This window comes from Scophthalmus maximus, chromosome 19 (genome assembly GCF_022379125.1).
Source record: "Scophthalmus maximus strain ysfricsl-2021 chromosome 19, ASM2237912v1, whole genome shotgun sequence".
Lineage (NCBI taxonomy): Eukaryota > Metazoa > Chordata > Actinopteri > Pleuronectiformes > Scophthalmidae > Scophthalmus > Scophthalmus maximus.
The window spans coordinates 9,715,670-9,739,926 of NC_061533.1; the positions used below are offsets into that span (position 1 = coordinate 9,715,670).

The following is a 24,257-nucleotide window of genomic DNA, read 5'->3' on the forward strand; positions in this document are numbered from 1 at the left end:
AAGCCGGCTCTCCCTCATTTGAAAGCGGGTCTGTGTATATATTAGGGTCTGCCTGCCCCAAAGTAAATGTGAAATTACTCGTTAACCATGCCGTGTGTGCGTGTCCGCGCGCGCAGTCCCATTCACAAACGACATCCTGAGATGCCTCCAAGCTCTCTGTTTACATTTTGCATTCTTTCAGGCGCTCTTATTCAAAAACCAGAGCCCTGCGAGTGACCAACCACAGGAGACTGTGGAGAGAGTTACCCCCACCTCTCTCTCTCTCTCTCTCTCTCTCCCCTATCCCTCTCTTTTCCTCTCTGCCAGAAAGGTCTCTCTCTTTACCCGAGCCTCTTCTCCCCTCCTACCTCTCCTCCACCACCACCACCCCCCCTCGTCCCTGGCTGGAGAGAGTGGCCTCAGAATGCCAGATGTATTACAGAGTGAGGCACAGCAATGTAAACACTCAGCCCTGCCATGAGAGCAGGGTGGTCTGGCCTCCCTCCTTCCCTCCCTCCCTCTTCCCCTTTCCTCTCTTCCCTCCCTCACAGTGCTGACTGCCAGAGGGGCGGAGAAAGTACAAAACAGCAGAGGGTGTGTGTGTGTGTGTGTGTGTGTGTGTGTGTGCGCGTGTGCGCACACTGGGGGGAGACCAAGCGAGGGAAGAAGCAGGAGTATAGTAGCGGCAGTGTGTTTGTGTTTTGGCTGCGGTGCTCCTCCAGGAGAGAGATTGGGGCGCGGATTGATGCTTCTCAGACTAAAGCGGAGAGAATATTTCATGCAAACATACTATAAACATCTCTTAAAAATGTGAACGCGTCATCTGAGTTTATATAGCACCCCCGGCACACATGGGTTACGTGCGTAGCAGTATAGTTCATTGCAATTCCTACTGCACAACGTCATCGAATCTGGAAGTAGCGGCAATTACGCCGGTGCCACACATGCAAAACGCAAAGGAGGCATAAAGATACAGAGATATGAAACATTTCCTCTCGCAGATGATTGAGAGGTTCAAAGCCCCAGGTTGAGTCAGACTGCCCACGAAGACGAGTTGAAGCATTGGGACAAGGGAGACACTCGCGAACCTGACTCCACAATAAGGCCTTTGGTGTGTTGCTTCGAATTTCTTGCCTTAGGGAAAAATGAAACATAAAAACTCATAGGGTTTTGAACTCTCTAATCGCATGTTCTAATCCATTTTTCCTGCTCACAATGATTTTAAAAGTGGATCGGGCTTCAGTTCCCGTCTTAATCTCGATGTGTTTTGAAATATCAAATTGTGAAGTTTCAAAAGCCAGCATCACTTGGTCAGATTATTTGACTTATTAACTCAACCAGGAGGATTTTTTTTGTCTCCATTTATTTTTGTCACAAACTCAGATAGTAATCACCAGACTTTGTTTCCCTGAATTCCATTAAACAAGTGCTGACAAAAAAAAAAAAGCCCTCCCGTGTCGTACACGTTCAATACTAAACAGCAGACAGACAAAGTGAGTGAATAGCTAGTGTAGTGAACAAATTGCAACAGCTATAACAGCTTCGATGGTGTTTTCATATTTTCTCGCCTCTCTTCCTTTTTCACGCTGTCTGTGATTTTTGGCACACCTGAAACCATGGGCCATCTTACCAGGAAGTGACAGAGATGGCTGGTTGAGATTGGCTGCTCGGGCTCGTGTCACGGTCTTTTGTGGCTGGGCTGTGGGCTAATCACAGGGCAGTAAATGCAGCGCTCACCTGGCTCGAATCTGACAGTTACTGACAGGCGTTGATCAAGGCGTTTAAAAAAAAAAAAGAAGAAAAGATTTTCAATCGTGCTTCACTAATGAAAGACAGTGCTATCTCTGGAGATGTTAGGACACTTTTACATCCCTCACAATAACATCAGCACCAACTCCCACACGTTCCTCTGGTCACCTATGACGATTAACACATCATTTGCCTGACACCTTGGGTTTATATGAATTAATCCACGACCACGGCACACATGCACGCACATGCCGCAATCCGAGTTTCAGCGCTCTCTTTTCCTACTACTCTTTCTACTGCTCTGTGAATCCATTGGAATTGAATAGGACTTTTTTTTTTTCTTTTTAGGGGGGCGGGGTGTGGGGTTGAGTGGGACCTGAATGAAGGCAGCAACGTGGAAGAATCTGCCCATTGAGCAGTGTGTGAATGTACACCTCGGGCCCAGGGGAAGCTGCATTGGGAGCCAGCCGACTGCTAAATACACCCATTTTAGGGGCTGCAGGGACCGGACAGGTGATTAGCATAATCAGGGCGAGGGGAGCCATACATATGGTAATCCTGAAGTTGGGGGCTGAGGGTCGGTGGTAGGGGTGTGAGGTTTCGTGGAGGAAGGGTGGTGGTGGGGGGTCACATTTGTGTCAGCGGGTCGGGGTTGCGACAGTCGGCTGCAGCGCGACAATCGGCTCCGGAGCAATTACACTCTCTGCTTCTTGACAATTATCTCGCGCTCTTTTCTGTAAATTTTGCTCAACCCCCTCTTCCATAGTCACCCCCTAACTACCTTGCAGGTTTTACCCTTCCTCTGTGTGCCAGCCCCCCCCCCCCCCCTTTGAAAGCAGAAAGGAGAGAGGGAATGAAAGAGCGAAGGGAGTAGAGAGAGCAGGAGAGTGAAGGGGGCTCGCCGCGGGTCGGAGAGGGTCTCCTCTCAGTGGGGCCTTTCATCACATATTTGTGGCTGTGTGTGTGTGTGTGTGTACACCTGCATTGCAGAGCCCACGCTCAAAACTACTGTTATTGCCATATGCTGTATACTGTAGGTGTATGCTGCTACTACAACCACTTCAAACATTATTGCGAGTATTCTTGCCACTGCTGCCAGAACTAGAAACCTAAGTATTGAAAGGCTATAAAGGTGAAATGAATGTCCCACCTTAAAAAAGCTCGATGGTAGAACAGTTCCTGCAGTGTTGTTCCAACCTTTGTGTGTTTTTTTGTAGAGGAAGAAAGGAATAGTGTAGGGCTGCAACTAACGATTATTATTATTCCTCCTCATCTCATTCTTCGGATACCCCCTCCTCTCCAAGTCGAAGTTGTCTTGCTGGACATTGGCAAAAACATTGACCTGGTGCCCGCTTGACACTTGAAAACGTGCCCTCATGGCTTCAGCTCATCTGCAGCAACGTAGAGGTGCTAGAAAACAACGCTTTCAAGAGATGTTTATTTTGTGTCTGAAATGGTTTGGAATTGGGTCACGCATGGGGTCGAGGAAATGCTGTACACGTGCGAGGAAGTTTTGGTTCTGGAAAAAGCTCTGGGAAAAGTCATCATTGAAAAAAGAAAAGAAGATCTTTTGAGGGAGTTTCTTCCGCTGTTCAAACACGGCGGCGGGTCATTTTTCGACCCCAAGACAACACAAGGGTCAAGTCATGGCTCATGGCAGGTAATTGTTGACGCCCACTCTTAAAATTGGAGTGGTTCTATTAATGTATAGCAGCCAGCGACAATGCGAAAGCAGCAGATATTTACTTGGCAGGAAAAAAATCCAAGAAATAAAGAGGAAGGGGCGGGTGGGGGACGGACACAGAGTGACAGCAGATGGTAGAAGGCAGGAGGCGACAGGTGGGTTTGTCTCTGCTCTGGCAGGTGATTGGCAGTGGCAGCTGAGAAGTGGTGGAGGTGAAGAAGGATGGGGGGGACAAAAGAAAAGGGTGGTGAGTGTGAGGTGGGGACTGCAGGAGAACCCCACCTGAACAGAAGAGCACAATGAGGTTAAACCATCCACACGACTACGTTCTCATCACTATTGCAACATTTACACCTGCCGTTCAGACTGCTCCAGAGTTTCTGGGGTTTGGAAACGCTGCCCCGCCCTGTTTTAGTTTGAACATTTCCGGGGCTACATTTCAGTACGGACAGGCAAACATGGAGAAATGGTGAAGGCAAAACGTTGTAAATGCCCCCTTTAAGTACTAGTTCCACCTCGTCGTCGATCCAAGAAAAGGAACCCCTCGTCTCTCTTTCCATTTTTGATGTTTCTCGTTGCAGAGTTGTCAGTCTGTTTCCTGTCTACACCGGCATGCCTATAGTGTTTGTGAACGGTCAGGTGACGTACGTTTTCAGGTGTGTTAGTCTGGACTGAGATCAAAACTGATACGGAGCTAAAACGCTCATCTGGACGGAGATCGTTTTTTTGTTTTTAAAATAATGTTTTAAAAGGAAAACCTAGCAGTTTGGATGTAGCCAAAGTCTGTGTCTTTTGTAAAAATATCTTTTCAGCTATAGCTCCAGGTCACACACCGCGTGTGTAGGTGTTCTTCATTGTTCTCACAGTGTCGTAGGGGGGCGCAGGGGTATAAGAAGTCGCTGTAAACTTGGGGGCACAAAGTTGACCTGGTTTGGGGGGGTTTCCTCCTCACCACAGGGGTCCCAGCTGAGAGGGGGGCTAATCCAGCTAATCCTTTGTCTGCACACACACGCACACGCACCCACACGTATACAGTATATTCACGTTTGCATGCAAATGGGCCCGCGGATACTTCAAATTGATTCTATATCTGCGGAAATTAAGGCACACATCATTTTAATTATCAATCAACTTGCAGTATGTGCAAATACGTTCAGATGCCGACATTGCTCTGTCGGGGAGTCAGATGTATGTATAGGAACAGTATGAGCCAGGTGTGCATGTGTGTGTTTTCATGCCACTCAAAGAGTCGTTTGCCACTGGCGCCTCCGTGTTTTCCTTGAAAGTGCGAGATGCTTCCGTTGTCAGGCGCAAGAGATGTGCTGGGGGTGGGATGGGGGGGGGGGGGGGGGGGGGGGGGGGGGGCGTGCTGTTATGTATTGCATGGAAAAGAGAGAGAGTTGGCAAGGGGTGGGTGGGAGTGGGCTGGCTTTGACAGAGAGGCCGGGCTGATTGCCATCATGATCTGGCCAATCACAGAGTAGGGCTGAATAGACCAAAGAGAGAGAAAATGAGAGTATAAAGGGGAGGGGGAGTTCAGAATTGAAAGGAGGGAGGGGGTGATGTCAGCTCCTTAGAAACCTACTTTCTCTCCCTCCGTCCCCACCGCCTCTCGTTCCCCTACTTTGAGAATAGGGGGGACCAGGGGTTAATGTTATGCAACACGCTGAATACCCACACCGAGGGCTCCAATACAGTGACACACATTGGCCTTCTTCTTCTTCTTCTTCTGCCTCTTCTTCTTCTTTTCTTCTACTACTAGTTCTTCTACTTCTTTCATTTCTTCTACTTCTACTTCTTCATCTTCTTCTTTTACTTATTCCCTTTTCTTGTGATTCGACTGCTCGCACTTTTACTTCTTCTTATTCCTCATCTTCCTCTTGATCTTTCTCTTCTCTTGCTAAGAGGTGGTTTCATCATTCATCAATCATTAGTTGACACCACACGGGAGTAGACACACACACACATGTACATAAACAACATGAGCTGTTTTTTCAGACATGAACTCCGGAAAAAGGCCAAACCCAATTTTTTGGTCAGTTTGCTGTTCATATATGATGAACGCAGAAGGAGATCGTCTGGGTCAGGCGCGTTTACAACAGCAGCAGAGTCTCCAGAATCTTCGGGCGAGGGGCAGAGCTCCCGCTCGCTCGGCGGCTGGCGGGAAAGGTTTGGGACAATTTCTGGAGCGAGGATTTGCAGACATTTGCATTCCCACATACAGCCCCCCGGCGCATGTTCGAAAGCAGCAACACTATATACAGAGGTTGGCAGAGCACATTAAATCCCCAGAGGCGTATGAATTACAGAAATTGCTGGTAGAAGTTTTCTTGATTAGTCAAATAATTGATTGGGGCTGCATATGAAAACCCAACCGGACATTCATTTTCTTAATAATCTGATTAATCATTTGGTTTATAATACTGGAAACATCACATGGGCATTGTCTAAATGGATAACCAAATAAACAATCAACCACTGAAGTGTATCTGTTGACCGAGGAGAGGGTGGTGCAGGTTGGATGTGATAAGGACGAGGGAGGGAGTGAGAGGGTGAGAGATGGAGCTGGTATGGGAAGTATTTTAAAGTCAGTGACACTTTGTTTTAGGTCACAGCAGCTGAGACCCGGAGCAGGACACCTTCGAGATATCAACACTTGCAGGGGTCAACCAGTTTTCTTAGGAGAAGGAATATGGGAATATGTGTCATTGAAGAAACACAGCTGTGTGTGTACACACACACATTCACGCACATGTCCGCATGTACGCCAGAACGCACACACACGCGTACGCTCACACATATTTTGTAAGTCCAGCTGGGGTGTTAATTTCGCCCCGAGGCTGTGTGAGTGTTGACCCCAAAACACTGTAACCTCGCGAAGGGTGGAATTCTCTAAGCCTGACGCCGTAATGTGCTGTTTCCTGTGGAGAGAGAGTGCATTCCTTTGACTTGTCCCGTTCCTCGCTGCCTGCTGTAAACTCGCGGTCTTTGGGTGGCACTCCACAACTCGGAAAGCGTTTTTTCCAAAAAGACAGCGATTGGAAGCGCAACCCTCCCATGCTTTGTTTTGGGTTTTCTTCCTCCAGTCGGTCCTCTCTTCATCTCCTGACACGCAGGAGACGCGCTGAAAATGGATGCACCTCTTTCGGTGTACCTGTGATCCCATTTCCCCCCCTCTCGGCATTGAAGAGTCAACTACGCTTCGGGCTTGCCGTGCCGCCGAGCGTTGAGTGTGCCGGACAAGTCGACTTGTTAGTGCACAGTGTGCGTCGGGCTCCAAATCAGTTCCATGCGCGCCCGTTTGAAGGGAGCTGGTGTAATGTAGCTGTGTTGCTGGCCTAGCAGTGTAAAAGCATGTCGCTCCAGTTAGCCTAGGCCTGCTATTAATGATGAGTATTATAAACATGCCTTCAGACAGGATCAGATGGTAATGCTGTTTGGGTCCAGAAAAAAAGAAATCAAGTGTGTTTTCCTAATGCCCCAAGACACGACCCCCTCCCTCCCCGTTCCACTGGTCTGACTGGGTGGTCCCAGCCCGGCAGAACAGCCAGCGCTTATGTTCAACTTTAATGCCATGACAATGGGCCGAGAATAAACAATCTACGCTCGCTGTTGCGGGAATCAAACAAAACTGTTGAATTGGATTAAGGAGTAATAAAATGTTACAGAGTTTTCACACAGTCAGCCGTCTCACTTGCCATTTTTTCGTGGCGCGTGTGTGCGTGCGTGCGTGCGTGCGTGTGTGTGTGTGTGTGTGTGTGTGTGTGCATACGGCCGCATGCATGCGTGAGCAGGTGAAAGAGGATGATTATGAATTGCACCAGCTGATGATAGATTAAGTCAATAGATTTGCTTGACATATCTACACTGCTGAACTGAAGTATGAACATGCAAGCACACACACACACACACACACACCCCAGGCTGAATTGAATCTGAAACTTGCAAAAGACAACATGGACTTTTATATAGCTTATAAATTTGTGGGACACTTTTTTTTGTTATTCATTAGACTTAACATTTCACATGTTGCTCATGCTTGCTTGTACTGCAATTGCGTGCGTGAGTGCGTGCGTGCGTGCGTGCGTGTGTGTGTGAGTGTGAGAGAGAGAGCGAGAGAGAGAGAGAGAGATAGAGAGAGAGATTGCCTTGCCTGTACTGGGGTGGAGCAGGGCAGCTAAAGGGCCTGAAAGGCTGCTTTTGTAGCTCAGGGTAGCCAAGAGCTTAGAGCGCACGCACAGGGCTTAGTCCCACCACGATACAGGGAGCAGAGCCTGGAAGAGAGCCTCTCTCTCTTTATCAGACACACACACACACACTGCCCCACTGTCACACACACACACACACACACACAGTTAAGCGCTGCTTAACTGGTTGGTAAATATGAGTTTGAACCATTGTGAAATGTGGATTTGTTGATGATTCAAAGGGGGTTAAGTTGTTTGGCCTTCCACTGGCACAAGCAACGTGCTCTCCTGTAAGATCATACAAGTCTGACAATGCTGCGGGCCGGGCTGAGGTTTTACGTCGCTGAAAGAACAGTGGATCACTTCTCAAGTCACAGATGTTTCAGCACATGATGCGGCTCGTGTGCGTGTGTGTGTGTGTGTGTGTGTGGGGTATGGCCGTGTTCAGGCTGTTTCACCGTCCGTCATTGTTGGAAATACGCGTAGCTGTAATATTCTGTGTCTATGGCTCATTATTTGAGCAAGTGATTGAAAACTATTTCAAAAATGTGGTTAGAAAAAGATTCGTACGCTTCCAATGAATTTGTTTTATGGATTAATGGTACTGCATCCTGCATCAGTGCTGTCTTTACATCAACTACCACAATGGATATTGTGTCCCTCACTGGATCAAATAAGTTAAACTAAAATAAAATTTGAAAGCATTTGTTCAAGGTGTGCTTAAGTAGTTAAATCATGTCTGAATTTGACTCAGGTCCTTACAAAGACTTTTTGGGCATGTTCTCCGCAATTTCATCTTGACTTTTTATCACTAGTCTGTTGCTATAGTATTTCTTATTCCTATTTCCTGCAAATTGTGGCAGTCAGTGGCTTCTTGTGGTAGAACCAACTTTTGGGTGCATGGCAACATGAATGAAAAACATGTTACTACTTTAAAGATTTTTTTTTTGGGTCCGATACAAGCGCATCTTCGTACAACACAAGTGTGTTGAGCTACGTTCACACAGGTTTCTGATTTAAACACCTTCACTCTTCTCTTTCCAGTTGGCGGGCGTGTGAACCAAGAACTCAAGTACACGCGACAGAAGATCGGCGAGGAGGCCATGTTTAACCCTCAGTTGATGATACAGACGCCGCGGGAGGAGGGAGCCAATGTACTAACGGTGGAGGCGCTCCTGCAGCACCTGGAGTCAGCTATCCGAGCCAGCAGAGTTCATGTTAACCTTTATAAAAGGTGACGTGGTCTTTTTATTCTTGTCGCTCTGTATTTAAGCATCATACTCTCACAGTTCAAGTCAAGTCAGTTTGACCCGGGCTCCAGGTTTTAAGTGGGCATGACAAAAACTAAACAGAAACTCTTGTTTCCCTTTGCAGACAATGGAAATTAGAACATTTATGCTACAAATCAGGAGAACTTGTCACAGAAACTCATTATATGGATCAGGTAAGATGCAAAAGGGTTACTATCATTTTTATGAGGACTATCACTTGCTGGAGTATTGAAACGCTTTTTTCCATATCCATTAATTTGTGTTTCTTTTGCTGTGTGTGTGTGCGTGTGTGTGTGTGTGTGTGTGTGTGTGTGTGTCTGTGTCTGTGTGTGTGTGTCTGTGTGCGCGCGCGCATTTATTTATCCAATTAGATCATAGAAAGGCTACATCCCTGCCTCATCATCACCCCTTTGGACTGTTTCTGGGAGGGAGCCAAGCTCCAGTCTGGAATGGTCTATCTCCCGTAAGTAGTCAAATCTCCTTTATACTGCATACGATCTGTATTCAATGAGGTGTCCGCACAGTCCTAACATGCCAACATGGCATATCATTCAATTAACCAATTTTCTTTGAAAGGTAATCAAGTCAAATGAGCAAATGCTTCTTTAAAACAAAAAAAAAAATTGTAGTTAGGCACACGTATGGCTTTCCTCGCCATGGCAACGTGTTGGCAAACTGATCAAAAGGATATTTGGGGACATCTTGAGCACTGACCCTCCGGGTGGCTGGTAATGGAATTGGTGTGCATGGTCTGAGATTTGCAGTATGTTCAGATTGTTTTAAAGACAGAGAGTGAGAGAGAGAAGCAGGAGAGCTGGATGTCTAGATCTTGTTTTTACCCCTTTAGTAAAGGCTGCCCGAACACGCTCAACCCATCCAAAGAGACACCACAGAGGAAGGTGTGTGCGTGTGCGTGTGCGTGTGCGCGCGTGTGTGTGTGTGTGTGTGTGTGTTCTGAACTCGTCCCTTCTGAAGGCTCTATTGTAGTGGTTGCTGGCATGCGTATCGCTGGCGATAGTTTCTCTCCAGCCCTGGGCCTCACATCATTGTCTGGCCCTTCTGTTGCTAATGGCCTGCTGCTACAGTAATACTCCGCAGACCTGTACCTCTGTGTGTGTGTGTGTGTGCTTGTGTGTGCATAGTGTGTGTCCTCGGCATCATTGCATTGGTGTTTTGTCGATGTGCGATGTGCATCAACTTGAGTCACCGTCATCAGAGTATGTGAATATATGTGTGTGTATGAGTGTATTGCCCCGCTGGTCTCGGATGGTAGATAAGGTTTTTACTATGTTCTGGTTGGGAGGCTGGGAATAATAACCCAAGCCTGGTTAAGCACATACAATGTAGTCTAAATGACAGAGGGAGCGAGGGATTGGAATGTGTGAGGCAGAGGGAGCATAGAGGGACAAGGACTGGTTTGGGGCAGGAATTTAGCACAGTGCCATTGCATGATGGGAACTGGTCTCCATCTATTGCTTTTTGTCACCTAGCAAGAAAAAGAGATGATGTTCTGCTCTCAGAAATTGGACTGAGAGCAAATCTGGAGATGGATTGAACACATCATGTCCCCTCACCGTCCGTCTCTGCCTACAATTCTATTATCAACTGGAGTGTCTAATTAAACAAGAAATTCTACTTCTCAATGAACAACTAAACAGAAAATCTAATCTAATAGAATGCTGTTCATAAAACCGATTAAACAGTAATTCAATTCAATGAAAAGACATTTTTCTCCATCATTTCCTTTGGTTATTATAACTGTACTCATCAAATTGAACACTAAAATCTGGAAACACTGCGGTGATGTTACAGGAAATACAAGCTCTCGGTCAGAAACCTTAATCGCTAATAAGCCAAATTACCTTAAAGTGATCACAAAACAATGATAATGCATCTATGGTAGGTTGATCGAGGTAGTCGGTCTGCCATCTGTGATGTATGGTTAGTTAGTTGTGCTAATTTAACTTGGTGAGTACGATCTTGTCGTTAACTTATCCTTGGAATAAATTTGTTCCTCTTTTTTCTTAACTTTGCAGAGGTAAAGACCCCCTTCAGTGGACCAACTTTGACCCTAAGGATTTCCTCGAGGACTTGCGTAAGGCACGTATCCCCGTGGAAGCCTTTGAGGAGATGTTAGAAAAGGCAGGTGTTGGACACGGCTACATGGATAGACCCTGTTTGAACCCCGCTGACCCCGACTGCCCCCTCACCGCGCCCAACAAGAACTCGACAAAGGTAGGCACACGTGTGAATATCTGCGTATACGTTAAGCATTTATATGCTGTTTCGTCTTCAGCTGCCGTCAGCTATTTTCTCGCATGCTTTTGTTGCGACAGCCATTCGATGTGGCGCGGACCCTGAGCGGTGGCTGCCATGGTCTGTCCAGGAAGTACATGCACTGGCAGGAGGAACTGATCGTAGGAGGGACCACCAAGAACGGCAGTGGACCCCTGCTCAGGTATCATACCCACACTTCCACATGCACAACCTCATAAACACTGCTGTAGTCACTGCAGCGCTTATTCTCAGCGTTATTCTCTTCGTTCTTACATGCTCTCGGAAACAGCACATGCATGCGTGTGCGCCGTGTGCTGTAAATCTTTCAGTCATTAGCAGATTCCAGTGAAATCTTAGAGCTCCAGCTGTTCCTGCTCAGCTCTGGCGGCTCTGCTTGGACAGTGCCCACTCATACACACACACACACACACACACACACACACACACACACACACACACACACATGTGCCCAGAGTGATGTATTGCCTGGCTAGTTTGTCCAAATATACAGTGTGAGTTGAGGTACATCATGTTAGTTCCAGCATAAGCACCGAGACAAAGCTTAAAGATTATGTGGTTTACCCATGGACATGTAATATATGCAGGTTTAAATGAAAATTACCTATATACCCTCCATATGCCAGATCACTTACATTCAGTCGGTCATACATGCTTTTCTATACATATAAAACAAAATATACTCATTATTAAGCAGTAGGGGACTTCCTTTAACAGCGGGGGAAACTACTGAAATTATTTAAAATGTTGGTGTCAGGCCATTTATTTGTGCATGTACATACATGTACACACACAAAGGCAAACCTGCGCATACACACAATGAGACACATGCCGGTCACAGAGTACAGTGGGGTGCGTTGTTTGTTTTGTGGTCGTGTTTTTTTCCTGGCAAGGTTGGGTCATTAGGGTGTCTGTGCGTGCCTGCCCGCCTGTGTGTGTGTGTGTGTGTGTGTGTGTGTGTGTGTGTTTGTGTGTGTGTGTGTGTGTGTGTGTGTGTGTGTGTGTGTGTGTGTGTGTGTGGTTTAGCTGCTCTGGCCACTGAGCTGTTACTGCTGGCACTAAATTCCTACATCTTGTTTACTAACTGGCACCATTACTGTGATTATCACAATATTACAGAGATTACATTCATAAAGAGAACGACCGGCTAACGTCTTCTCCTTCGGTACACAAAATTTGATGATAAGAAAATACATACACTGACTTAACTACTGTTCTTAAGTTGCACTCTTGTCCAAAGTCATTTGATAATGACTGATCAGTTGTTTGGCTTTGCTACGTTCCCAAATGCGCACACGAAGTCTGTGAATTCCTTACTGCACTTGATAACCTCTAAAAAATATTTGTCAGAACACAATCAGGAACCTCACAGATTGGAATCAGATACGTATTTTATGGGGTCTGGCACTTCCTCTCTTACTATCAAATTTTAAAGGTGGTCTTTTTTTTCAAATACGTAGTCTTTTGTGCCATTCCATTTCTTTGTGTGCATACCTGGATGGACATGGGTCAATGGGAAGGAAAATGCAAACTCCACATGTCTGGTTGAACTATCCTGGCAAGTGGTTTGGTTTTTAGTGTCTAAATGAATGCTGGAAAAGCATTGATTATGTCATAGACAGAAAACAAATGAACAACCATGTCATTTTTACGCTGATGATTATTATTGCTCCTTTTTGATGTTTTATATCTCTGTAAATGGGGTGTCATTGGTTCTTCAACTCTCGGTTGTTAAAAAGCAAAAAGTTAAGAAGCAAAAATATGTTGCTTCGGACTATACTTTGGATAATTGTCAATTACTTAACAAGTTGCTTTATCAGAAAAGTGTAAACAAGAGTTATTTGTAGCTCAAGTGAATGAATATTTTAAATCTCTTAACAAGTGTGGCACATGGAGTATGTTTCATGGCTGTGGGCATCTGTATTCTTGGCTCGACATTGAAATCAGATGGAACAATATTATGCTTAAGCAGCAGGTGGTCTTAACACACCACTGTTTATGATGACTGTTATCCAATGTGCTCCAGATGCTGTGGTTTTGGTGTATTCCGTTTTTCCTCTCTCTCTGCCTTTGCTGGTTAAATTAGAACCCTCTCTCTTGTGGGACCTCTGGTTTAGAAATTAAGCACATTCTGAGTTTCTGGCCATTGTGGATGATGCATCTGTGGTATTATTCCATCTTCCCCCCGTTGGTTTGGTGTTCCTGATGGACCTTCCCAAGTAAACTCAATGTTGACAGTAAAGGCTTGCACCACATTGACCCCCTCCTTTTTATTCTCCCTCTTTTATCCTCCACTCCGTCTCACTCTGCCACCCTCCATCCTTCCTTTCTTCTTTCCAGTGCCCAGGCCTTGCAGACCATGTTCCAGCTGATGACTCCCAAGCAGATGTTTGAACACTTTCGGGGCTACGAAGAGGTTTCCCACATCAACTGGAATGAAGAAAAGGCTGCAGCTATACTGGAAGCCTGGCAGAGGAGATACTCCGAGGTGAGGGCCAGGACACTCTGAAATAAGAAAGAGGGAGAGACCCAGGAAAAAAAAAGGGGGCGAGGAAAGAGAAAGGGGTAAAAAAAATCTTCCCTAAGTCCTTGACAACCACACTGTAAATCACTGGCCGGATACAGGTGAACATGGAAAGGCCCCATCCAAAGCCTGGGCCCCTGATAGATACTAGAACCACTGTTGGTGTGTGGTAAAGGGCTAAAGCCTCCCTCTCACTGCTCAGTAGAGAGGAGCAACAGGGAGAGCATGTCTGGAATACATTAAAGCAGTGCTGGATATCTCTCTCTCTTACTCTTGCTCTCTCTCGCTCTCTCTTTTACGTACTCGCGTACAAACGCACATGCGAACGCACTCAAAAGTTCACACACAATTGCTTTCCCAGCTGTGGCCCCATTGGTGGCTCATGTGTGACATCATCTGGTCTTTGTGTTGAGGGCCCCAACCCCTGTTCGACATGGGGTGACCTTGTGTGTGTGTGTGTGTGTGTGTGTGTGTGTGTGTATGTGAATACAAATGCGTGTGTGCGCAGCATTTATCTTGGGGGCCCAGGAGTCACTGAAAAGAGGTTTGGTAGTGTATTCAAATACAGTTTTTTATCAATGGCAATAAAAGTAAAGTTTAAAGTTAAAAAAAAGCCAAATTGTCTGTGCGTGTGTGTGTGTGTGTGTGTGCGTGTGTGCGTGTGTGAAGAAAGATTTGGCATGTGTGCAAGAATATTATGATCTTGCATATCGGTATGGGATTGACACGTGTGAGAGTTCACACATGGGTGCGAGCGTCTGTGATCTAGTGTGTGTTTTCTAATGTACGTCAGGAAGAATTGGTCCCCACTGAGCACTAAGTACTGTTCAATGTTGGAGCCACCTGTCTGCTTTGACATAGTGAGGGAGGGAGAAGATCCTCCCAAATGCCTCCTACACTGTTTTCCGACATGACATGTCAGGAAAATTGGGTCCAGGCGTTATCCGGCGTTATCCGGCGTTTACCCTTCACATATGAAGAATGCAGGGGATTGTCCGAGTCAGACACGGTCACAAACAGCAGGACAATTTTTCCCGTAAACGTTCAGGTGAGGGGGGGGCGCCTGGGGGACATTTGCGTTCTCACGTGCAAGCCCCTCCGGAAAAAAATCCCGGAAAATGTCTGGACTCTTTGTCCGTTGGAAATGTTTATGCTTGGAGAATTGGAGTTATATTAAGGGAAGAATGCTGTGGGGACGATGAAAATGATTCAACTTTATTTTGTAGAGACCTGCGGTGAAAAAGTAGGAACCTGAACCTCATCTACTTGTTTCTGTTTGTAGGCGGTGCTGCTGAGTGTGGCAGCAAATTCGTCTCAGAAGGTCTTGTCTTTCACCACCACCACTCTGGAAGATATTCTCAAGTCCTTCTCTGATGTGAGCGTCATCCGTGTGGCTAGTGGATACCTGCTGATGGTGAGAACAGAGCCATGAAAAAAAGGAGGGGGGGGGGGTGGTTACATTATGTTTTGAGAATTGCATCTTGTTAAATGTCTTTGAGAAATCAAAGTCGTAATCATGTTTAATTATGTTTAATGTTTAGTTATCGACTTACAAACGCAGAGCGTTGATTGATGAGCTAATGACGCGTTTGCTGTTGGTGTCCAGCTGGCCTATGCGTGTCTGACCATGCTGCGGTGGGACTGTGCCAAGTCTCAGGGGGCTGTAGGACTAGCGGGTGTCCTGCTGGTGACACTGTCGGTGGCAGCTGGCCTGGGCCTCTGCTCTCTCCTCGGCATCTCTTTCAACGCTGCAACCACACAGGTAACTCACACACATGCCACTGGACGGACACTCTGTTCCGTCAGTTTGTTTAAGACCTATTGATTCGCAGCCCCAAAAAAAAGAAAGACACTAAAAACTCAATGAGACAATTATCTAGAATTCCGGGTGGCCTCGATTCCAAAACTCAAACGTTTACTTCTTCTTCAATAACTGAACATTTCGAAACATGTACATGAATGTCAGTCAATGTTTAGTACAAGAACTTTGCCTCAATAAAAAGAAGCATATGAATTTGACCAGGTTTGTGATATTCAGTGCTGAGGTACATTTTGTACCAAAAAATGTATTGAGATTTGATGCCATCCTCAATGGCATATCAGAGGCACCTGGAAAGAGTGTAATGATATGATTAATGCTATGGCATGATGTGTTCATCATTATTGTCTTTTGACATTTGTAATATTGTCAATGGCGATACATGGATTTTATGATCCGCTCTTAGTTTTGAACCCCCAAAGGGCGAGTTACTCTTTGTTGCTCGTGAAGCTCAGGAAGTTTGTGTGCGGTCTACAGGTGTTACCCTTCCTGGCTCTGGGAGTAGGAGTGGACGATGTCTTCCTCCTCGCTCATGCCTTCAGTGAGACCGGACAGAACAAGAGGATCCCGTTTGAGGTGAGGCAAACAGCCACACTCACAACTCTCTTGCTTGCCATGTTCCTACCCCTCCGCTATCTTATCTCCCCCATAGAGGAATGTGTGAAAGCCTGTCCATGCCTGTGATGTAGCATCAAACAACCCATGTGCCACACACACACACACACACACACACAGCCCGCTTATCTAATTTCATAATAAAATGTGTTCTTTTTTCTGAAAACAGAGCATGACCGTCTGCATTAAAGGATATATTTAAAAAAAAAAAATTTTAACAATAAATTACACATTTTGTATTTCTCTTCATAGCTTTTGTTGTGGATTTTTTTTTTGTCATAAAGTTACATGTATTATCTGACCCAACAATCTGACTTAGGGGATTTTTTCAGTCTGCATCAACCAGACTGGATGAATATTAAGTCACTGGCCCAAAGACATGCTCACAAGTGGTCCTAAAATACTTGTCAGATGTGTATAATGTTGTTTGATGAAATAAAAGATTGTATTTTGCATGTTCGTAGAGTTAAATGAAACAAAATGAAATAACGGCGGATAAAGTGCAACCGCGCGTGTGTGTGCGCTTTTGTGCGCGTGTTGTGGAGCAGGATAGCTTTTCATCTCCAGAGGGGAAAACTCAGGCATGTATTTGCTTGTTTTTGTTTTCCCCTGCTTCCCTCCCCTTCTAGCCCTTGTCTCACTCATCCCCCAGCTTCCTTTGTGTGGCTGAGATGAAAACTAAACAGAGCTGAACCTGATCTCTCCTGTCTGAAACACACACACACACACGCACACGCACACACTCAAAGATGCACATGCTTGCAAACACTTCCTGTGTGGTCTTGCACGTCCTCAAATCTCCATACAGTTGCCGTCAATCCTTTCGGTGTGCACACCTATCACGACTATTTACCGTGAGAAATTGGGCAAATTGAGTTGTTCAGCCGGAATTATTCCACCAAAAGAAGTTTTTGTATTGAAAGGCAGCGGCTCATTTTTTTTTCTTTTCCGCCGTTGCTCCGCTCTTCAGTCTCTTGAAGACGGGCCCGTGTGTATTATCCTAGTCCTTCAGGGCGTCAAGAAACATTGCAATCACTGTCAGTCATAGCAGTATTATGATAATTGTACATAATGTCAAGTGTAACACATTTGCCTTTGGCTAAATTCTGATCAAAAGAGTTGAGTTTCTCTGCTTTGCCTTTCATCTGCCTCCCTCTCTTTCTGCCAGGACCGTACGGGGGAGTGTCTGAAGAGGACAGGGGCCAGCGTGGCTCTCACCTCCATCAGTAACGTCACAGCATTCTTCATGGCAGCCCTCATCCCCATCCCTGCGCTCAGAGCCTTTTCTCTACAGGTATGCCTGGTAGTGGTGTGTGTGCGTACATGCGTGCGTGCGTACATGCGTGTGTGCATGCGTGTGCATGCGTGTGCGTGCATGTGTGTGTGTGTGTGTGTGTGAGAGTTCAGCTGTGTGGGGCCTCTCTCTCACTAATAGTCCTGTTCCAGTCCTCATTGGCTCCAGATTTCTTCAGACCGTAGTTTTATTGATTTCATTCATCAAACTGAAAGTGTGCTTGTGTGTGTGCATGGGGAGGAGTGTGTGTTTTGTTAAATCCATCCAGCCCTCTCCCTCCCTCCCTCTGTGGAGGCTGTTTAGTGGTGGGCCCGGTGTCTGTCCAGATTGTGGCTGAGGTCCATGTAACTGAATCCCTCAGCGTGTGTGTGCGCGTGTGTGTGTGCGCGCGTGTGTGTGTGTCTGCGTGTGCGTGTGCTTGCATATCCTCACGCAAATGTGTAAGTGCATGAGTTTGGAGAGTTTTAGTATCTGTGTGGGAGGTTTGAAAAGCAATGGTCTAGCTGTGTGTGTGTGTGTGTGTGTGTGTGTGTGTGTGTGTGTGTGTGTGTGTGTGTGTGTGTGTGTGTGTGTGTGTGTGTGTGTGTGTGTGTGTGTGTCTGTGTGAAGGCGGGGGGATCCAGAGGGTAGCTCTGACTCTGCTAACATCTGTCAGTAATTATAGACGTCACCAGAACAGTGAAACAGACGTCTGTCAAAATGCCTCCAATATTCACGCATTTGTTAATTTATTCAAACGCTCACTCAGCCACATCAGTACATACTGTAAAGAGAAGATGAAAACAAATAAACCCCAAAAATGTTTGTGATTGTTGCTGAAACTATCACTGAACATGCCATGTTGTATTTGCTCAAAGCTTTTCTTAAACTCTAAGGCCTTTTTTCTCAAGTTAGATTTGTTTCTGCCTCACTGAGTGGTTTTCAGACACAATCCCCAGAAAATGACCACACATTTTCCAGAGGTTGCCTTTCACACATGACGAAGCTCAGACGAGTTTACACCAACAAGAAAGTTCCTGGAAACATTCTGTGGCATCATGGGCAGAGAATGTAGAAGGGAGGACATGGCGATAATTTCGCTGTGGAAAGCAAGAGCTTTAGTTTACAGTCATCAACAGGCCCACTCGCTCGTTGTAATATTCCGGAGATTTTCCTTCTGTATTCTCACATGGGCTCCGGAGATTTTACTTGGGGGCTGCGGACATTTGCCCTCTCACATACAGCCCCTCCGGAAAATCTCAGAAAAATACAACGACAGAATTTTAAGGAAAAAAAACGGCAAATCCTTAAACACAATGACAAATAGGGAAATACACCCGGGGCCACTGTAAAATAGTATTCTCTTTATCCTCACACACACAGACACGGTAAGGCAAGACCTCGCCACGGCGAGTGCAATATTAGCATGTGTGGATAGATGACTTTAGTACGGCAAGTCTGTCAAACATGATCCATTTACCCCATGGGTCTAATCCACTCTGCTTTGTTTCATACAACACTCATGCACGCAAATACACACACTCAGGGGCAGACACACACACACACACGTGCATAACACACGCGCATAGTATGCATACTTTGCACTTGCGGTTTTGTGACTGGTGGAGGGCAGACTTGCAGCGAGGTAGACGATCACGCTGATACTCATCTTTTATTATGGAACACAGACACACACACACACACACACACACACACACACACACACACGTCACAACTGCAACCAGCGCTGCTAGTCTGTCGGCCTCGTATCAACGCTGAGATGTGTGTCGGTGTGTGTATCTCTTTATCACCATTAAAAACTTCCTGTTGTCAACTCCTCTGTGGTCTCATCTCTCTCTCTTTTTTCTCTCCCATGTCCCTCGTTTTCTTCCTTCCATCAGTTCGAACAAAAAAAACCAACAGGAATCTTGTCCAGATAACATGAAAAACACACACACACACACACACAGGAACACACACATTCATGCGCGGCGGACAGATGTGATGATAAATCTCCCCACTCTGGGGTCAGCTAGCGGTCGCTGTGTGTGTGTGTGTGTGTGTGTGTGTGTGTGTGTGTGTGTGTGTGTGTGTGTGTGTATGTGTGTGTGTGTGTGTGTGTGTGTGTGAGAAAGAGAAAGAAAGAGAGTGGAGCCATACTGTATCTGTCTGGACGTTAGTGGGCCAATTGAGAATTAATTGTTCTCCTCGACTCACAAAGGTTTTCTCGAACGTCATCTCTTTTCTCACATAATTCCTCTTGTTGACTGAGTAGTGAGCTGTGGAATGACTGAGGGAGGGCGCGGATGTGTGTGTCTGGTTGGTGTTAAGGTGTGGTTAAAGTAGGAGGCTTTACAGTTTTTTTTAAGCTGGCAGCAGATACTTGTGTGTATGTGCATTTTTCTTGTGTTTGTGTATGTGTGTGTGTGTGTGTGTGTGTGTGTGTGTGCGTGTCTGCGTGCGTGTGTGTGTGTGTATTGTCTGTACAGCCGCAACGCCTGCTCATCACCTTAGGCCCCGCGGGCCTCTGGCTCTTTGGGTGGTCTGGCACGCATACACACAGGATAGTGTGTTTGTGTGTCTCAGAATGAGTGTGTGTGTGACTCAATATGAGTGTGTGTGTGTGTGTGTGTGTGTGTGTGTGTGTGTGTGTGTGTGTGTGTGTGTGTGTGTGTGTGTGTGTGTGTGTGTGTGTGTGTGTGTATAGTGGTCTGGCAACTACGCAAGATCCAGATTGTACTCTGGGAAGCGCCCCAACCTAACCCCAACCCCCATCCCCTGCTCCAGTGCACCACCTTCAAATACTTTACCACAACACTGTACTGGCTTCTATTACACACACACACACACACACACACACACACACACACACACACACACATGCACACTCAGTGTTTCAGTCTCAAAAGGAATTGAAAATGTGTTGAAAGGCAATTTATCCTTGAAGACTGCTTACTCAGAATGTGTTATTCTAAGGTATATTTAAGGTTTTCCAGTGTTTATGTTAAGCGATGATACTCCTCTGAGTACATCGGTGGAGATGCAGGAACATGAATTGAGAATTGAGAATTACATTACATTTCATTTATACCCTGTGATTTGAGGTCTTGTCTGGAAAAATTCTGTTCTGTTTATTCTTGGCTTTGTGAAGTTCCACTTGCTTTAGACTTTGCCCCGCCAGAAAAAATTCTGTAAATCGTGTCACCTACTCCTCTATCAATTTTCCGTTGTACAAAGATGACAAAATCAGCAGTCCACTACTTTTCTTGGATATTTTCAACTTTTTCCATGAAATAACCGCATTTTTCTCTCTGTTTTCTTTGCAGGCTGCTGTGGTTGTGGTGTTCAACTTTGCCATGGTGCTGCTCATCTTTCCCGCCATCCTGAGCATGGACCTCTACCGCAGAGAAGACAGGCGTTTCGACATTTTCTGCTGCTTCTACAGGTGTGTGTGTGTGTGTGTGTGTGTGTGTGTGTGTGTGTGTGTGTGTCTGTGTGCGCACACATACAGGCATTTTTTTTCTCACCTCTCATTTCTGACGAAAGTCCGTGCTTTTCTGTTCATTCATTCTCCCCTCTTCATGTTTACTTCTGATCTCTGATCTGACAATGGATAACACAGTTATCTCCGAGATATCTTCACCTTAATCCCTCTCAGTCAAAACCTAATTACTGCTTAAGTTGTCTGTTTCTGTCTGGGTGCTTGAAAGAGACTGTCTGTTTATCTGTCACAGTCTTTATTAAACCTAACCAGTCTGACTGCCAGTCTGGGCATGCTTGCTGGCACAGCAATTGTACAGATGTGCGCACACACACTATTGAATTCCCTTGTTGGGTCTCGGCTCTATATTTCATGCTGTTGAGAGCAAGAAGACTCACAATAACAGACGTTGATAACAGATTTAATGCAGTTCAATTTAAGTATTAACAAGTTTTGTTGCAGAGCCCTTTTCTTGAACACTATAACCTTGAAACTTATTAACCATTTCACAAAATCTGATGATGTATTTGTTAAATTTCCCCCCTGTTTAGCCTCCATATATTTTCCTTCACATCAGTCCATGGTCTGACATTTTTCCCTTCTCTATCTCTCTTCAGCCCATGTGCCAATCGCGTGATCCAGATCGAGCCCCAGGCGTACCTTGACGGGGCAGACGGGAGTCGTTATAGCCCTCCCCCATCATATTGCACCCCTCCTCCCTCATATCGTACTCCTCCCCCAAGCTACAGTAGCCCTCCTCCGTCCTACAGCAGCCATGGCTTTGCCCAGCAGACGGAAATCACCATGCAGTCCACAGTGCAGCTCAGGACAGAGTATGACCCCCGCACTCAGGCCTTCTACACCACAGCCGAGCCCAGATCCCAGATCTCCGTGCAACCCATCAATCCAGCTGCGACAAGGGGCAACGCGAATGACTATTACAGCAGCAACGCCAACGGGAGCAGGAGCAGCAGCGGCAATCGGGGCAATCTGAACAACAACAACAGCGGGAGCCGAAGCAACGGTGGATCTCGAGGTTCCGCCACTTTCCCCCATCATCATCCTGCACCTGCTCCCGCTGCTACGACCGCAGCCGCTAGCTCAGCTCCTCAGGGCGATGCTGTGTCATCGACAGGTCAGAGCCCCGAGAACAACAGCTCCACACGGAACCTGTTGTCCCAGTTCGGCGAAGCCTCGCTGGGCCTGCGCTGCCTGGAGCCTCCCTGCTCCCGCTGGACTCTGGCCTCTTTCGCTGAGAAGCACTATGCTCCGTTTCTCCTGCAGCCCACCACCAAGGTGAGTTGAGTTGCTCTGTGTGTTCAGGTGTGTGTTTGTGGAAAAGAGAGATGGAGAAAAGAGCTTCTGTGCGAGGGTCTGGGAGTGTGTTTGTGCTGACTCACCGTAGTGATAATTTGAACAGGAGGGGTTAGTCACCAGAGCGCAAAACTTTGAAGGAGAAAATCGGGACTGGCGGTTGTGGTCAAGTCCTATCTGAGTCACACACAAGCATGCACGTGCAAACACACACACACACACACACACACACACACACACACACACACACAGATGCCTGTGCTTGACATTATCAAAAAAAAAAAAAAAAGGCTTGGTCTTTTCATCATACAGACAGTCATATGTTTCTCTATTTTACCAAATTGCCCCATGCACTCCTCTGATGCCATAATCCAATACTCCCCATTATTGTGAATGAACTAAAGGGAAAAAAACCTGGGTGTTATTTTTCTTATTTTTTTGGCTGTCATGGCAACTTTGCTACAAAGAAAGTCTCATGGGGCAAGAAACGCAAGTTGGCAGGTCATGAGACAGGTTGTAAACAAACAGGCAGATTATTTATAGCCTTGCTTCATGCTATTTTAAATGTGGACTTTCTTTGTTTTGGCAAGTTTCGTTATAAATTCCTCTCCTCGGGCATCTTTTGGAATATGTTTCCAAAACCCAACCCTAGATTATGCCTCGCATCCATATTTTTTGCTTTTGTTCAGAATCGGAAACAGGCTTTAAAGCAGGAACTATAGCGAGTTGAAGCCGTCCTGAGCTCCATTCTCATCCTTCTGCTTCCCAGGTGGTGGTAATTGTGCTGTTCCTCTGCCTGCTGGGGGTCAGTCTATACGGGACCACCCAGGTGAGGGACGGCCTGGAGTTGACAGACATCGTACCCAGGGAGACCAGCGAGTACGACTTCATCGGCACCCAGTTCAAGTTCTTCTCCTTCTACAACATGTACGTGGTGACGCAGCGGGCGGACTACGCCCAGAAGCAGCCCCTCCTGCACCAGCTCCACCAGAGGTTCCACACTGTCCGCTACGTCCTGAAGGAGGACAACGGACAGCTGCCGCGCATGTGGCTCCACTACTTAAGGGACTGGCTGCAAGGTAAAATCAAACTTGATGTATAATTTCCGCCCCAGTCAGACTCAAATTGGTCCTGGTCACAACCTCTTTGTCTGTTTTTGACAGTAAAGTGGCTCAGATGTAGCAACATGATTCAGATACCTTGTTAGCTCACTTAAATGCTACCAAAATTCTGATGCAATGGATGATTTTGTTATTAATACCTCATTTGCTATCACTATGCAGGACAGTTCAGGCATGGAAATAATTTCCTCTTACTTTTACTCATGAAACCGTTTTGAGGTCATAATTTTCCTCAGTGTTTTGACATGAATCTGCAAGAAGCAAGATGTTGGGCAGGAGTTCAGAAGTAGGTGGGATTGCAAAATGGACACTGACAGGAGCTGATTAAAATCACTTGTGTGTCTTCCATGAGAGGGTTTGCTGGAGGAGGACGAAGTAGGAGGCCATATTTCTTATACTTGGTACCTTTGGCAGTTGCAGATAATGCTGGCATTGCACACTGGCTCTGACATACACCCATCTAACTCATGCTAGTGCTGCTTGTGCAGGTTTTTGTCACTTCTGTTTAAATTTATTACTCAAAGATGTTAAATATTTGCAGTATAAGAAGCAAACCCGCCACACCTTTAGTTTTATGGGAAGGTACATTCATTTTTTTGGATGGCAGAATTCACTTTGCGGTGGGTTGTATACCCAGCGTGCCCGAGAATTGTGAAGTGCCACTGAATAAGAACATTTTCTTCCGCACGTCAGCCCTTTTTCAAAGCGCGTGTTCATTTTTTTTTTTTTTTTTTACTCACTGACGTGCCCCTAACGATAGACCAGATTGTGTGAGTCTGTGTGTGAGGCGGCCGGGAACCACACAGAGAGTGTGTGGGTGAGAGGCGGAGAGAGAGGGGGAAAGAACTGTGTCTGATATTGCTCTCTGCATTGGTGGGACAAATTGGAGCCAGACAGGCCAAGCAAGAGACCCAAAACAACATCTCCCACAGACGGACCACAGCG

General features: G+C 46.2%; 1 protein-coding gene across 1 annotated transcript in view; it reads left to right on the forward strand.

The window, feature by feature from the left end:
• ptch1 (patched 1) overlaps positions 1–24,257 on the forward strand; it is a 48,315-nt gene that overhangs the window by 7,650 nt on the left and 16,408 nt on the right. Inside the window, exons 3-15 of the mRNA XM_035640530.2 lie at positions 8,644–8,833; positions 8,974–9,043; positions 9,242–9,333; positions 10,907–11,105; positions 11,207–11,328; positions 13,506–13,653; positions 14,972–15,103; positions 15,296–15,451; positions 15,986–16,084; positions 17,292–17,417; positions 20,723–20,841; positions 21,495–22,173; positions 22,961–23,270. Of these exons, the coding sequence (XP_035496423.2) occupies positions 8,644–8,833; positions 8,974–9,043; positions 9,242–9,333; positions 10,907–11,105; positions 11,207–11,328; positions 13,506–13,653; positions 14,972–15,103; positions 15,296–15,451; positions 15,986–16,084; positions 17,292–17,417; positions 20,723–20,841; positions 21,495–22,173; positions 22,961–23,270 (2,442 nt within the window). The remainder of the gene's footprint in view (positions 1–8,643; positions 8,834–8,973; positions 9,044–9,241; positions 9,334–10,906; positions 11,106–11,206; positions 11,329–13,505; positions 13,654–14,971; positions 15,104–15,295; positions 15,452–15,985; positions 16,085–17,291; positions 17,418–20,722; positions 20,842–21,494; positions 22,174–22,960; positions 23,271–24,257) is intronic.